This window comes from Ambystoma mexicanum, chromosome 14, assembly GCF_040938575.1.
Source record: "Ambystoma mexicanum isolate Mex_15411 chromosome 14, UKY_AmexF1_1, whole genome shotgun sequence".
NCBI lineage: Eukaryota > Metazoa > Chordata > Amphibia > Caudata > Ambystomatidae > Ambystoma > Ambystoma mexicanum.
The window spans coordinates 522651154-522665193 of record NC_090940.1 but is presented as its reverse complement, the minus strand read 5'-3'; the positions used below and the strand labels follow the sequence as shown (position 1 = coordinate 522665193).

The following is a 14040-nucleotide window of genomic DNA, read 5'->3' as shown; positions in this document are numbered from 1 at the left end:
TCAGCCCTCTCCTTCAGTGGGCAGATAGAGTGACGGGAACAGCAGTTATTGGGCAACAGCGCCCTCCGATGGCCACAGCCCTTCGGTCACTGCTGGTGTGATTCGAGGAGCGGGTCACCCACTGCCTTTGTGTGTAAATTTGCCATCAATGCGGACTTGCCCGCCCCAAGCCCTGAAATCCCGCCCTCTAAAGAGACCATCCAACCGGAGCATGAGGAGCCCAGCGCCCTCCCTGCTCTCATTCACACCGTCCGCGGGCTCTGCGTGCGCTCACACACATTTGTATGTGTACCCTTAAACTCCATGGATTGAACACGGGTCTGCATAGAGGTAATGGGTGCTTAACTTTGCATAGAGCGAAGCATCTCAGAGCGATGATGCCAAGATGCTCTGGTGCTGGTCTGGTAAGATCGCCCCGATATAGCGAATTCACTAACTAAACAGAACATATAACCGTGCAGTCGAGCGTGATTAAAGGACCCGGTTCTGTACATACTAAGACACAATCCCACTGTGAGAAAAGAATATGTGGTATCACTTTGCTCCGAATGGGTGCCAAGCAGCAATACCCGCCTTGAAGCCGCCCTCTGCTGCACAAAAAACACTCCGTAACTATTGCCTTAAGGGCGTCTTTTCAGGACTACTCTGATGACCAGAGACTCTGCTGCCTGCATAGTACGCCCGCGGCGCAAACTACTGGCGCCCAATCCTTCAGCTCGCCCTGTTCTGAGCTCGTGGGAGAAGAGCATGCTCTTTCTTATATTCTGATTTAACGACGGGGGAAAGGACCCATTAGGCTGCTCAGCATCGGCAACGTCTGCCCCTCTACTGATAAAGGCGGGTCCTTGCTCCGGACTCCCCCCGGCTACAGACACACATCACCGGCTCGCTGTGGGCAGCAGTTTCTCCTTTATCTCACCGGCCCGCGGTCGGAGATGAGATCGCACCGTCATAAAATAAACTCGCTGTATCCTGGACAGTGTATGCCAACATACCTAGCTCCGCAATGTCAGAAGAATATTATTCTCCCATTCCCGGGCACACGTTAGCGCAGATGCCAGGCTTCACAGCCCCAATATCCCAGACAGTAATACACCTAGTTAGCATCTCTGCCATTAAGTGTAAACATGGATCAGATCACAGTAAGGGGTCTTCAAGAAGAGCAGCTAAAAACTAACGGCAGCGGCGTGTCGTGCCGAGTAATGTAACATGGATCCTTCAGATGCATATGGCTATCCTTAGACACGCGGTCCAACATCGCACTCGCTTCCTGTCGGCAGCAATACACCACGCCGTGTGTGATCCCGCCGCCCCTTGTGCACATTGGCAGGTGCCCTTCAGGTCCGACTCGAAAGCCCGCACCTTATAGTTGTCGATGCTGTGCTCCCAGTCCCATCCCTCTTTCCTTTCACGTGCATTACCTCGCGTCCCCGCGGTCTCTGCTAGGGGCATGCGTCCTGTGACCCTTTTGCCCTCTGCCATGGCAGACTCGGTGCTACCTCGCAATGCCTGCGTGCTGTGTTCTCCTGTCAGCTGTTCCCCTGTGCTGCTTCTCTCCCTGCTGTGTACTTGGATGGCTTGACAGCGCGTGTGCGTCTCAGTGTGGTTTATAATGGGGGCAGCAGTGTTGTCGTGTTTCTCCTCCCTCGGCTCTGCACGCTAAGGCAGGGATGCCTCGCCGTGGACTCCGTGCCACAGTCCCTACGTGCGTGCTCTGCATTGTACTTGGGCACAGGACAGGAGATGCTGCCTCCTCGGGTCCCACGCGGCTGCACTGTGTCAGCCTCCTCCGTACCGACGGCAGCAGCAGCAGCATCATCATCCCTGTATCCTTAGCTCCCCCCACCAGTTGCATCCTCCTTCTCAGAACAGCAGCAGGTCCTCCCTTGCCCGGGGCCCTGACTCCCACTCTACCCGTGTTCTGAGGTCACCCGGGTGGAGGAGAGGTAATCCCCGGGCACGCATGGGGCGGGCCCGGCCGGAGGTGGAGTCTGCCCTTTAAGTATTTAAGTGTGCGGCTGGAAGATGGGTGCGAGAGAGGCCGGTGCGCACTGGAGCCTCGCTGCCGAGCCCCCTGCCCACCCGCCATGCTGCTGCTACTGCCCCGCCCCGGCGCGGCGCTCAAGCAGGTGTGCGCCTGCTGCCTGCTGCTGCCGCGCTTCCTGCTCACGGCGCTGCTGCTCTGGCTCCTCGACTTCCTGTGCCTCCGCCACCGCCTGCTCCGGCACGCGGAGCCTGGGCCCGAGGACGGCGAGCCCCCCGAGGACCCTCCGCTCTGCGTCTCCGACTCCAGCCGCCTGTGCACGCTGGCCTCGCTGCGCGCCGTGTGGCGCGGCCAGCAGCTGGACCTGTTCAAGGCGGCGCACCTGGGCGGCCCGACGCCCAACACCGAAGTGGTGCTGCCCCCGGACGGGCAGCGCCGGGCGCGCCTGCTGGACTACAGCCGGGGCCGCCGGCCGCTGGTGCTCAACTTCGGCTCGTGCAGCTGACCGCCCTTCATGGCGCGCCTGCGGGCCTTCCAGCGCCTGGCCGCCAGCCACCTGGACGTGGCCGACTTCCTGCTGGTCTACATCGAGGAGGCGCACCCGTCGGACGGCTGGATGAGCTCGGACGCTGCCTACCAGATCCCGCGCCACCAGACGCTGCAGGACCGGCTGCGCGCCGCCCAGCTCATGCTGCAAGAGGCGCCGGGCTGCCGGCTCGTGGTCGACACCATGGACAACGCCACCAATGCTGCTTACGGAGCCTACTTCGAGCGCCTCTACATCGTCCAGGAGCAGGTGGTGGTCTATCAGGGCGGCCGCGGGCCCGACGGCTACAAGATCTCCGAGCTCCGCCAGTGGCTGGAGCAGTACAGGGCGCGGCAGCTCGACTCTGAGACCCAGCTCTTGCAGGTGTAGCTGCGTGAGTGGCCGCCAACAGCGCTGCGCGCGCTAATGCCTGCCGCCTAAGGTAGTCATTGCTGCACTCGCGTGCCCGAGTGACTTCACCACCAGGGCATCCGCTTCATGCACCCGCGTGGCCGAGTGACTTCAGCCTCTTGGTACAGCTAGACCACTGCCTGACAGCTAGTGGCCGCAGAATGCAGGTGTTCCTATCTACAGCACCTTACCACACTTGTACTAACATAAAAAACGCACCCTGCCGGTATCCAAGCGACCACGCGTAGTGGCTGTACTTTCCCAGTTAACCACAGCACCCAGCAGTAGCTGCGCACCATATCGGACCATTGGAGTATGTAGTAGTCTAGCTGCACAGCTAACCACACAATTTAGCTGCTACTGCACCTTCCGGCCACAGCTGCGCAACTGGCTGGAATTCACATGCGCCTGCGCAAGTGACTATAGAATCCAGGATGACGGTACAGGTGGGACATACGATCGTGCTGCACAATGCACTGCGCCGTGCAGGTGGTCCCTGCACAAGTGACCGCGCCATCTGCCGTTGGCTGCACGTTTAGTCGCATCAACTAGCTGCGCCTGTCCACACAAAGCTGCGCCCTGCAGCCTTTGGACGTCTAGGATGAAAGGCTTGGTTGAAATCAGTATTTACGGAACAGACGCCTTTAATTTAAGAAGCGACATACCTATTCGAATCATGTTGATTTGTGAGCCGTTTTTTATAACTTATAAATAAGATACAGTGTTGTCTGATCCGTCCATTGCACAAGTTCATATATTTGTTTAACAAGAGTTACCTGTATTCTATAGGATTTCCTATAGTATGTATGTTCTTACATTTTCTTTCTTTTAAGTGAAGGAAAATGCAAACGCGTTTGATGATGCACATACAGATTGATATTTCTGGCATTTCTTTTGTGATGACCGATTTTGAAAGGGTTTTAAGACCAGAGAATCGCGTCTGATGTTCTGTAAATACTGGATCTATCAAAATGCTTGTGCTCATGCACACCCTATTTATGTGACTTTTTTTGTAAAATGATTCTCACTTTTTATATGAACAGTTTTTTTGCAAATAAAAAGACATGCCTCGAGCCCTGTGTGTTCTTGTTAGATGTACCTTTGAGCGTGGTGTCTGCCGAAGACGGCTTTCCCGACCTGCGATGCACTTTAAGGCACTCCCGCTATAACACGGGAATCGGAATGCAGGCGAAGCTTCTGTGCCATATGAACGTGCATTGGCAAGTGTGCCCGAAAGGCAGCCGCCGCTCTACTCTGGGATTAAGAACGTTCCACTGCTATTTCTCAGCAATTACTGATGGTCGGTTGCTAACTTCATTTAACGCAGCATTTCTTGTGCAAAATGCTTGCCCTAACTCAAGTGCTGTCACCCAGAGGGGTCCCGTGTCAGCCCTGCAGTCAGCGTCCCTTACACATGTAGGAGAGCCCTACGGAGCTTGGGATGGGGGCGTGGGGTGGTTGGGGTAGTCTAACGAACTCGGGCATTGGCCATGGTGTACATACACTGAACCCCTAGACAATGCACGCGGCTGTTACACGGGTGCCTTGAGAGTGAGAACCGCCTACTTAAAGCAGCAATGGGTACTGAGGGCGCAGGCAGCAGGGCGCTAGTCGAACCCACGTCTCCAGAGGGACATGTCCCTACCTGGTGTGTGTGTGTGTGTGACTTGACATGGACAGGAGTGGCACCAGACGAGCATGTGCAGCCCATAACGTGTGTGCGGTGCGCCCGAGTCAGCCACCCTCCCCACTCTTCAAGAGAAGCCTGCGACTCCCAAACCAAGGAGCTGCACGACCATGCAAAATAAGTCATGGGGTTAAAGTACCAATACGAAGTGGGAGGCTCGTACTCTTCATTTCAGAATTTCACACCCCAGTGTGCGAGTCTAAGGGGTTTGTGTGCTCTCTGCAATGATGTCTGTGCAGAACCCCTGCCCACGTTTCCGCTGTGGAGGCGGAACCCCTCCAGAGTCCCGTAGCCTAGATGTTGCACCTAGAAAAGAGTATCTGCTCACTGACCCCCTCGCCATGTGCAGGGGTCTGGCGGGCCCCTTGAGTGAACGCTCTCTGCCCAGTGTCAGGAACAAGCACCCCGTTTAAGCCCTGCGCCCCTGAGTAGAAAGCCCTAGCCCAGCCTCCTCTCCTTCTGAAGTGTGTGCGTGCCCAAGCGGGAGCCCTTTCCTTGCACCCCCTTGAGCTGTGTCCGCCACTTCTATGAAGCACCGACAACTACCGACACATTGCGCACGTAAAACCCTCGGACATGTCTGTCAGTAAAACTGATATATATGACAGGAGAAGGATTGGGGGAGGGACATGCACGAGAAGGAGGCAGGGGGTTGGGGGAGCGTTCTTTCCCCGCCTTCCGGTTTTGGCTGGACGATCATTGGACCGACGTGTACATAATAGGTGCAGGCGGTGACCGCTGCCTTTCCGGTGTTTCGCTGCTAGTGGTCCCGGATGCGACTTCATGAGAGTATTGCCTGCACATAATTGATACAAGTCCACCAGTGTTGTTGACACCCTTTAAATGATACATGTACACATGCCTGCGTTTCCACGCTGTCCCCTACAATCCCATACTGAACACTCTTTCTCCAAAAGGTGTGCTGCAAGTTTGCACGGTGTTAGCCCTAGGGAAACGTTTGCCCTCGGGCAAACCCTATTCTTTACATGCATGTTTGCACCATGGCAAAGTTTGCCCTAGCGCTAATACGGAGTGGTATTCGGCTGTTCGCATTTGAAGCATAGTGCCCTGATGCTAATACCGTGCAAACTCGGCACCACGTTTCTGCAGCTGGCCCCTAGTGTGTTGGTGGTGTCCTGGCCACAGACCCCTCTCCTGATCAGACAGTTGGAGTGCTGCTTTTCAGATGAGCGATAGCCGAGCGACTCACGCTTTAGAGAACAGATGAAAGTGCCCGCGGTGTCCTCCCAATACCAGACGCTTCATGTGTGGGATATGCGGCCCCAACCGAGGGAGACAGCAGGTCAAAAGTAAGCATTTCTCTAACTGACATGGACAATTAAGAAGGAGCTGCAGGCGTATTTCTTGTTTTTCCCTCCCCCCGCGACCCACATTATGTTCAGTTGCCTTTTCAGTCCGGATCTGCCTAGCACTTTAAAGAATGTGTGTGCACACTTACGTACATGCGCATTTCTCAAATCCGAATGTGTTGATTGACTGGCGGAATGTGGATGCTGTTCCTGGTGTACTGGGTGTTTTGCTAAAAGCTGCACGAGTCAAACAAAGTTTCTGCACACACATTGCTTCATTCTGGACGTTCTTGGCAGAAAGCCCAGCAACTTCATTCCTCCGAGCTCGAAAGACATACATCCTCATCACGTTCTGGACAGTAGCAGAATGGGAAACAGACGCGTATGTACATCTGGGGGAACCTCACGCAGAGCACAGCCAACATCTGTTTGTAATGCTTGCCGCAACCAGCCCAGAGAAGCTCATGCGCAGCACTTGTCTCATTGTATCAAACATTGGCCCTGCTCGGGCGCCAACGGATGCGCAGACCGTTCTATTCCTTGTGACTGTTAAACTCCCCACTATCCTCAAGTCGCACCACCTGGTCCCTGGTTCCTTGCCGCATGTACAGGACTGGGTCCTGGCCAGGGAAACGGATGTCTAAACACCAATCTGCTTTGGCCATAGGAAATGGGAAACAACTGACCCTTTCAAAACGTGCGTGATTCCACAGTAGGTCAGTGGGCATGGAAGATCCATTAGTATTAGCAAAGCCAACAAGGTTCGTTCAGCGCCATGTGACTAATAATACCATCATATGACCGCTATAGTTACTACATGTCAAGTGCACCATCGCACTAGCAGGCATTCCGATCACATGCCAAGTGCAGCCTCAAATGCCCCAATAATGCCGTCACATAGCAACGTCATCCTATGTAAGGGTTCACCTCACAGGTGCTGCCATCGGATGCCGGCTGTCATATGGCTGCTAAATCCCCGTGTGTAAAGTATAGCCTTGCAGGTGCTGCCACCATAAAGCCCCAATAACTGCATCATATGCAGTGAAAGTCTCTGTTAGGATAGCTAGCCTCACAGGTGCTACCGCCTTCTGTTTTCTTAGGCATGGTTTCAACTGGCCCAGGCTCAGCATGACTCTGTGGAAGGCACAAAAGTCTGACCACTGCGCACACGGACGCCATTTCACCAACATGCCAGTAGTAGCGGAAGTGACATCACACAGCCCATGACCTCTGATGACATCACAGGAAGGGATGTCACTTGACCCCACCCCGAAGTGACATCACGGGAAGCAATGGGACACCACCATTCACCCCTTGACAAAACAGGAAGTGGCATCACACAGCATTGTTCCTAAGTACACTATGAAAAATATGGTTACAATATCAATATGAAAAATATGGTTACAATATCAATATTATTATTATTATTATTATTATTATTATTATTATTATTATTATTATTATTATTATTATTATAATGTTATATACATTCCATACAAGAATCGATCACCATATGCATGGTTAATATCAGTGTGTATAGGCCCTTATTACAAAATCACTGTGAATGCAAGCAGACGTCCAAGGCCAAATGATAATGATCTTTTATTATAGAGCACCTACACTTAAGCACTTTATATAGAACAAATATAGATACAATATCACCCAACCCGTGTTGGTACTCATTTAGCTACCTCAGAAGGATGAAAGGCTGAGTTGAGTTGCTTAAGAACAGACTAAATCAGTGACTCACACCCTGAAGTATGCCTGAATTAAGCCTTTAATGACTCTAGCAATTATTGTATACAATTCCAGAAAGACACATTATTTGTTACTCCTAGTCTTTCTTATTTAGAGTCACTGTTGAAAGTGTTACACTTTGGAACCCCAATTTTTTGAAGAGGCCTGAGCAAGAAATCCATCCACTCCAGAAACAAAGAGCCACATGGTACTGGCCACAGCTAATCTTATTTTTTTTTTAAAAAAAACATATATATATATATATGTATATATTTTTTTAGGGTAGCAAGGGAGATCTCACGGGTCGCAGTTGTGACCCCTGGCTACCCCAAATGTTATCCCTGACTGCCCAGTCAAGGATAGGCTTTGTGCACTTTGTCCAGAAGCACATGCCCAGTGTTTTGGTTAAGTATAAACAAAATTCTTGTGGCAACCATGACATAAATGAGGAAACCAAAAAGATTTTTGTTTTCCTCACTTTTCAGCGAGTTTATGCAAACTTGTCAAATTTGGATTTCTGACATACAACCCCTCTCACGGGTTTTTGGGGGCTATGGGAAGTAAGTACAAGGACTGTGCCATTTGTGTTTTCTTGGGCATGGCTTCAACATACAACAGTCTCACAATGAGCTGAGTAAATTCCAAACATAAGCCTGGTATGGCGAGAAGCCTTCTAGCTATCTCTCCTTTCGGTGCTGCACCCCATAGAATACAGTTGAGTCCCACGATAAATCTGGTCCAATTGTACACATAGTTCCTCTGCCCTTTCCTTCTCATGCCTTCCTGAACATCTTATCTATCCTTCTCCCTCCCCCAACTATCTAACTGACTTTGCTGTTCCCTACCACTACTGCATGTTCTACATACTATACTCCTCCTTTACCTCTCTGGCAGGCAAAGCACTCCGAAACTATAACCTACAGCAGGAGGTACTATACAAATGCAAGATAACATAACATACCAATCTCAGCCTCAAACACCTCAACAATGTCATCAGATGTTGGACAATCCATCATACAGCATGTTAGAGTCTCAAACGTGCTACCATTATATGTCACGTGCAGCCAAAAATGGCCCAATAAAACCACCATAAGCACTTATAATTATTTAAGATACTCCTACAGAGGAGGTAAGGCTCTTCAAAAGTTTGAGCCACTTTTTCTTCATTTTAAAAGGACCTCATCTGTGGTGGTACACTTTTATCTCTATGTCAACTCATTCTCATGTAAATATTATTGCCTCATTGGGTGATAGTAACACACCACCAATGACCTAAATATAATAAACTGTATCTGGGTTGCTGTTGGTACTGTATTGTTCAGAGGATAATTGCCTAGCATTTCAGTGCTGGTCTGCTCTTGTGGGTAGGACAAATACTGATATGCAAATGGTTATTTCTCCTCTGTGAAAGCCACAGTGAACTAAACGTGGTTGTAGACCCTCCCATGTGGGCACCTTCCCATAGAACAGGTTCTTTGGCCATGTACGTTCTCAATAGAGGGGCTCCCAGACCTTTTTGTGCAAATATAATAAGCTGCCAGAATGCAGAGGTGGTCAGAACGGTGGATTTCCACCCAAATAAGCTCAAGTGGCTGCTACGCCACACTGCTGACTCCTGCTAGACTCCCACTATTTTGATCTCCGTCATATCTCACCTGCACTACACTAACAGCATTTATCTGAGTTCCTAAGCGCAATAAACTCACAGGTCAAAGGGTACTAAGCTCCCTTACTTTTTTGTGAAATCAGTGATCGTTCCCTTACTTTATTTAACCCAGAGCACCGTCCCAGAGTGGCAGTGATGGACACCATTATTTATGTGTTTAGTAATTTCTTCCCTACTGGTTCCTGGGTTGTGCGAGTAACACTCCAGTGGCACACCATGCTGAGCTATCTTGCAGGTGCTGGGTTGCTGTTGTTCCTTTGTATAGACTGCCTGGGACATAACGCTCATTGTCAAGCAGTCACAAAGCCCAGTTCTCTGCACTGACATGTGCCATCTGCAATTAATCATGGATTGCTGAAGACACAGTGGCCCTCATTTGGAGGTTGGCGGAATGGGTTTACCGGCACCGGTAATGCCAGTAAACCCATTCCTCCCTATTACGAGGTCTCCTCGCGGGACCCGTAATGGGTGCCTGGTAAAACCAGGTGTCCTTACCGGGTCCCGCGAGGAGACCAGGGAGCTAACAACGGGTCCGTTATAAACGGGTCCATTGTTAGCTCCTTCCCCATTCCCATTGAGCCCTATCAGGGCTCAAATGGAAATGGGGATGGACCGGGTCTGGGTTCCTCGGACAAGGAATTACCGGGTCTGCCAAGGTTGGCATGGCCCGGTAAATCCTCATTTGAGGAACCCGGGCCCGGTATGCGGTAAGGAGGCAACCATGCCGCTAAATCTGGCATGGTTACCTCCAACCTCCTAATGAGGGCCAGTGTCTGTACAGGTAAAGGGCAGATGTGTGTGGCAATATCCCTAGGCGTGTCCCTTAAGAGGTGGGAGTGGTGGCTGATTGGAAGGGGGAGGCATCTTAAAGCTGCATGATGCGGGGGACAATGACCAACTAATGGTTGTTATTTAAATGTTGCATTTTCTTTCGTTGTGTTCTCGTCTGCCTGAAGAGTAGTGTAAACACAGCAGTGTGGGGTGCAGCGCAGAAAAATAAGGCTTTGTGTTTGCATTGCGAGCATGGGGTGGCTGGGGAGTTAGGGGTGGCGGGCGACTGGTGTGGGAGTAGAAGGGTGCGGGAGAGAGGAACCTAGTTCCACTCCTTTTGTTTACAATTTGACCACTGAATACACCCCTGGATTGGGCATTACGGGGGGCATTACCAGACCTATTAATGCCCCCCACAGAGGCATTGATTGTTTATAGCACCCGTGTATGCTTTCCAAGGTGCTAATAGTTTGCAAGGTATCATAACAGTGAGTGTGGCTATGCTTCAGCAGGGAGTCTTCAATAGAAACTAAAGTGGAAATGAAACTGGGTAGGAAAAAAGTAGCATGGGTCATGGCAGTGGCATATGGTCTTTGGTTCTAATTGTTGCAGAGTTGATACTGGCCATAGAGAAGAAATATGGCCTCATTACGAGTTGGGCAGTATCCCAGCGGTAAATCTGCCGGAATACTCCCCAAACAAATTACTGTTACCGCCACTTGGTCTGGCGGAATTTCCATCAAATTACAAGTGGTGGTGGCGGTGTAATTCCCCATTTATTTTGAGTCCGTTGGACCCAATGGGGCTTTTTTTTGGCAGAATTACCGGAGCAGAATTTCAGCAGCGGTAATTCTGCCGATTCTGCCAATTTCTCAGCGGTGTGTTGGAGGATTTACCTCCAGGATTTTCCTGGCAGCAAATCCTTCACTACATGCCCAAACCCGTAATTTGGCACAGTGCTAAGGTTGCCAGGAACAGAGCTACCGCCAACTTTACCATGGGGTTAAATGACAGCCTCAAATGACATTAACTGAAAGGCCAATTAGGACCCTGCTGCGAGAGGCATTGCATCTACTGGCAAGGCACTCTAAAGAAAATGACAGGCCTAAATACTGGAATACAGTGAAAGGGCCTGGTGAATGAATATACGTGTCTTGCTGAAGATGACACAAGGAGCAGTGGATTAAGGAAAGTGTGTGCCTTTCAGCAGTTGAAACCAAGAGAATGCTGAAAAGTATAATCAGAGTGCAGATTGGAAAGGCACATCACATTGCTGGCTGAGAGATGAAGGCTGCATTGTCACTGAAACTGCCACACATTGAAATGCTGTGTACACCGAAAAGCAAGAGAAACTGGGCCTCACATCTGAGAGTTTAAACCAAGCAACATTTTCATTTAAAGCGAATAAGGCATATCTTCCAATACAGAAGCCTTTCACTTTAAGTTTTGCCACAGTAAGACAAATACTGGAAGTGCAATACAAAGCAAATACCTTGATTCGAAAATACAATTCACCAAAACAGAATGATGCAACCTGCTTAAATAAGTAAGAGGCAGCATTGGGAAATAAAGGCCTCAATTGAAAAGGCTGCTTTGTTCCAGATAATATGTGATCATGCTTAAACACAGAAAAATGTACTTATTGTTGTTGGGCAGAATTTGCTAAGGACTTCCTTCCCTGCAGGCCTTCTGGTCTGGAATTGGGGTCCCTTTGAAGCTCATGCATACCAGCTATTTACAACTGCGATAGACTGCCAGCCCTAAATGGGGAAAATATCAAAAAATAGGTTTTGAGACCAAAATGAGGTCACCTTCAGATAACAGGACAAAGTGCCAGATGTCAGCGTGGCCTTATTACCTCACAGGGCCAGACTGGCTCCGTATCTGCAATAGGAGATCTCTGTGTGGCCAATGCATTACAACTATTTACAACCAGCAGCCCATTAACATTTAAAGTACAAAGGGCTAGAGGATTTATTGCAGACAGTGTCAGCATTGCTCCCCAATAGACTGGATAGTATCTGGAGAGTAAATTTCATGTTTTTAACTATTATAATTTTTGTATGAAAAGCAAAAAATTGCCACGCACTTGTCCAACATGGGGTAAACAGGGCTGTCATTTTATTTAATCCCCCATGATTAGCTGAAGCTGAATATATATAAATTACTAATCATTGCCATTCAGGTACTTATTGCCAAAAAGTTGACATGAAAAAAAGGGGGAATTTCAAATGGGAGTTACACTATTTCTGTACTAGACTCCTAAACCAATCCTTAGAGCGAGGCTGGACTTGGGGGTGGTTATAAATGTAACTGTCCAATCCTGGTTGCGAGATAATAAGCTGGCACATCCTTAGAGAGTGGAGAGCTGCTAAAAATTACAAGGGAAGAGCTGCAAAAAAATTACCAACAGACAGCTGCCCAAAATCATCAAAGGACATCTGCTGAAATGGCATCTGAGTGGAGATCTTGCAAGCAGGCTGGAGCTATCTATTACTGGGGAGACTGGAAAACAGAGGCTGTGATTCTTCACTGAAGCCATAACGAGAGAATTTCTGTGGAACCCAATTGACCGAAGAGCTGGCCCGATTCCTGTTTTTCCCTAATAGCGAAGTCCTGCTCAGTATCCCTGAGTGCAGAACCCAGAGATGTCCAAAAGTACGTAGAGTGTCCAACCAAATGTCATCATGGGGATCTATTTAATTAACCCATTCCCTCCCATAGTGGGTTGTGTTACATTCATGGGTGGGGGGGTATAATTGTGTAGACCGTTAGCATATTTGATTCTATATTAATTTAATTAACTTCCAAATGTATTGACGCAGGGGGGAGCTTGGAAGAATTTGAAACTTTCACCCTCTCTTCTAGCGGGGAGATACAAGATAGTCAATTAAAGTAATTGGGGTGCCTTGATTTTCCTGTTCTGCCCAGACTTCTCTAATGAGAAGGGGTATCCGTTCCTAAAATGAAAATTCCCAACTGAACCCCTATCCAAACTTGTTTTAAACAAAATATATACTTGCCACCAAGACAAATGGATACTGGTCAGCATCCCCAAAACTTGCCTTTCAAACCAAAAGATACCTGTCCCTAAAATGAACATTCCCAATGAAACCCCTTCCCAATGCTGTTTTTTTTAAATAAAAGGTATTCTCATCTAAAAAACGAAATTCCCAATTGTCACCACTCTTTCAGCATTGGGCCTCATAAGGAGGCTGAATGAAGCCTGTAATACAGCCACAGCTGCCGCTGGTATTTTATTTTCTCCGGCGCCCAGAAATGGGCAATTACCGGGTCATTACGTCCCAGAAAGGCACCCTCAAGCACAACTTGCAGTTTGCCGGTCCGGGAACTATGGTATTTATTAGCGTTTTTTTGAAGAGCTCACACAGCCGGGGGCATTGAGGCGCTGTTACAGGAATATGTCTCTTAGTTGCGTATTTATAATGCGCTTAATACCCAGAGGTTTCTATGCGTGGACACGGGGATCGAACCTGTGCTGCTTCGTGTCGTCTTGTTTCCAAGGCGAGCATGTTGCCACTGAGCTATCCTCCCGGGACGGCAAGCTCACCGTTACCGTAGTTCCCGGACCGGCAAACTTGTAATGAAGCCCATTGTATTTAAACAAGGGTTGCCCTCGGTCCCACACAAAAAGGAAATGTTAAAATGTCCAACTTCCCCAACACAGGCCTTTAAGTGAAGGGGTCTGTAAAACCAAAATTCATAATCATCCCCATTTTACTGCCCAACCTTCCCAAAACGGGCCTTTAAGTGAGGGGGTCAGGGGTTGGCAAAGCAAAATTCTAAACATCTCAACTTCTCCAACACAGGCCTTTAAGTGGAGGGAGGTCAGAAAAAAAAAAATTCTTAATCATCCCCATTTTACTGTCCAATGTCCCCAACACAGGCCTTTAAGTGAGGTGGGGTCTGCAAAACGAAATTCCTAAA

At 49.4% G+C, this 14040-nt stretch overlaps 1 protein-coding gene across 1 annotated transcript; it reads left to right on the top strand.

Annotated features, from left to right (window-relative positions):
* The first annotated feature begins 1975 nt into the window (after window positions 1-1975).
* Window positions 1976-3994, top strand: DIO3 (iodothyronine deiodinase 3). Its single transcript, XM_069637766.1, has one exon. The coding sequence runs from the start codon at window positions 2088-2090 to the stop codon at window positions 2898-2900; it is 813 nt and encodes a 270-aa protein (XP_069493867.1). The 5' UTR covers window positions 1976-2087; the 3' UTR covers window positions 2901-3994.
* The last annotated feature ends 10046 nt before the right edge of the window (window positions 3995-14040 follow it).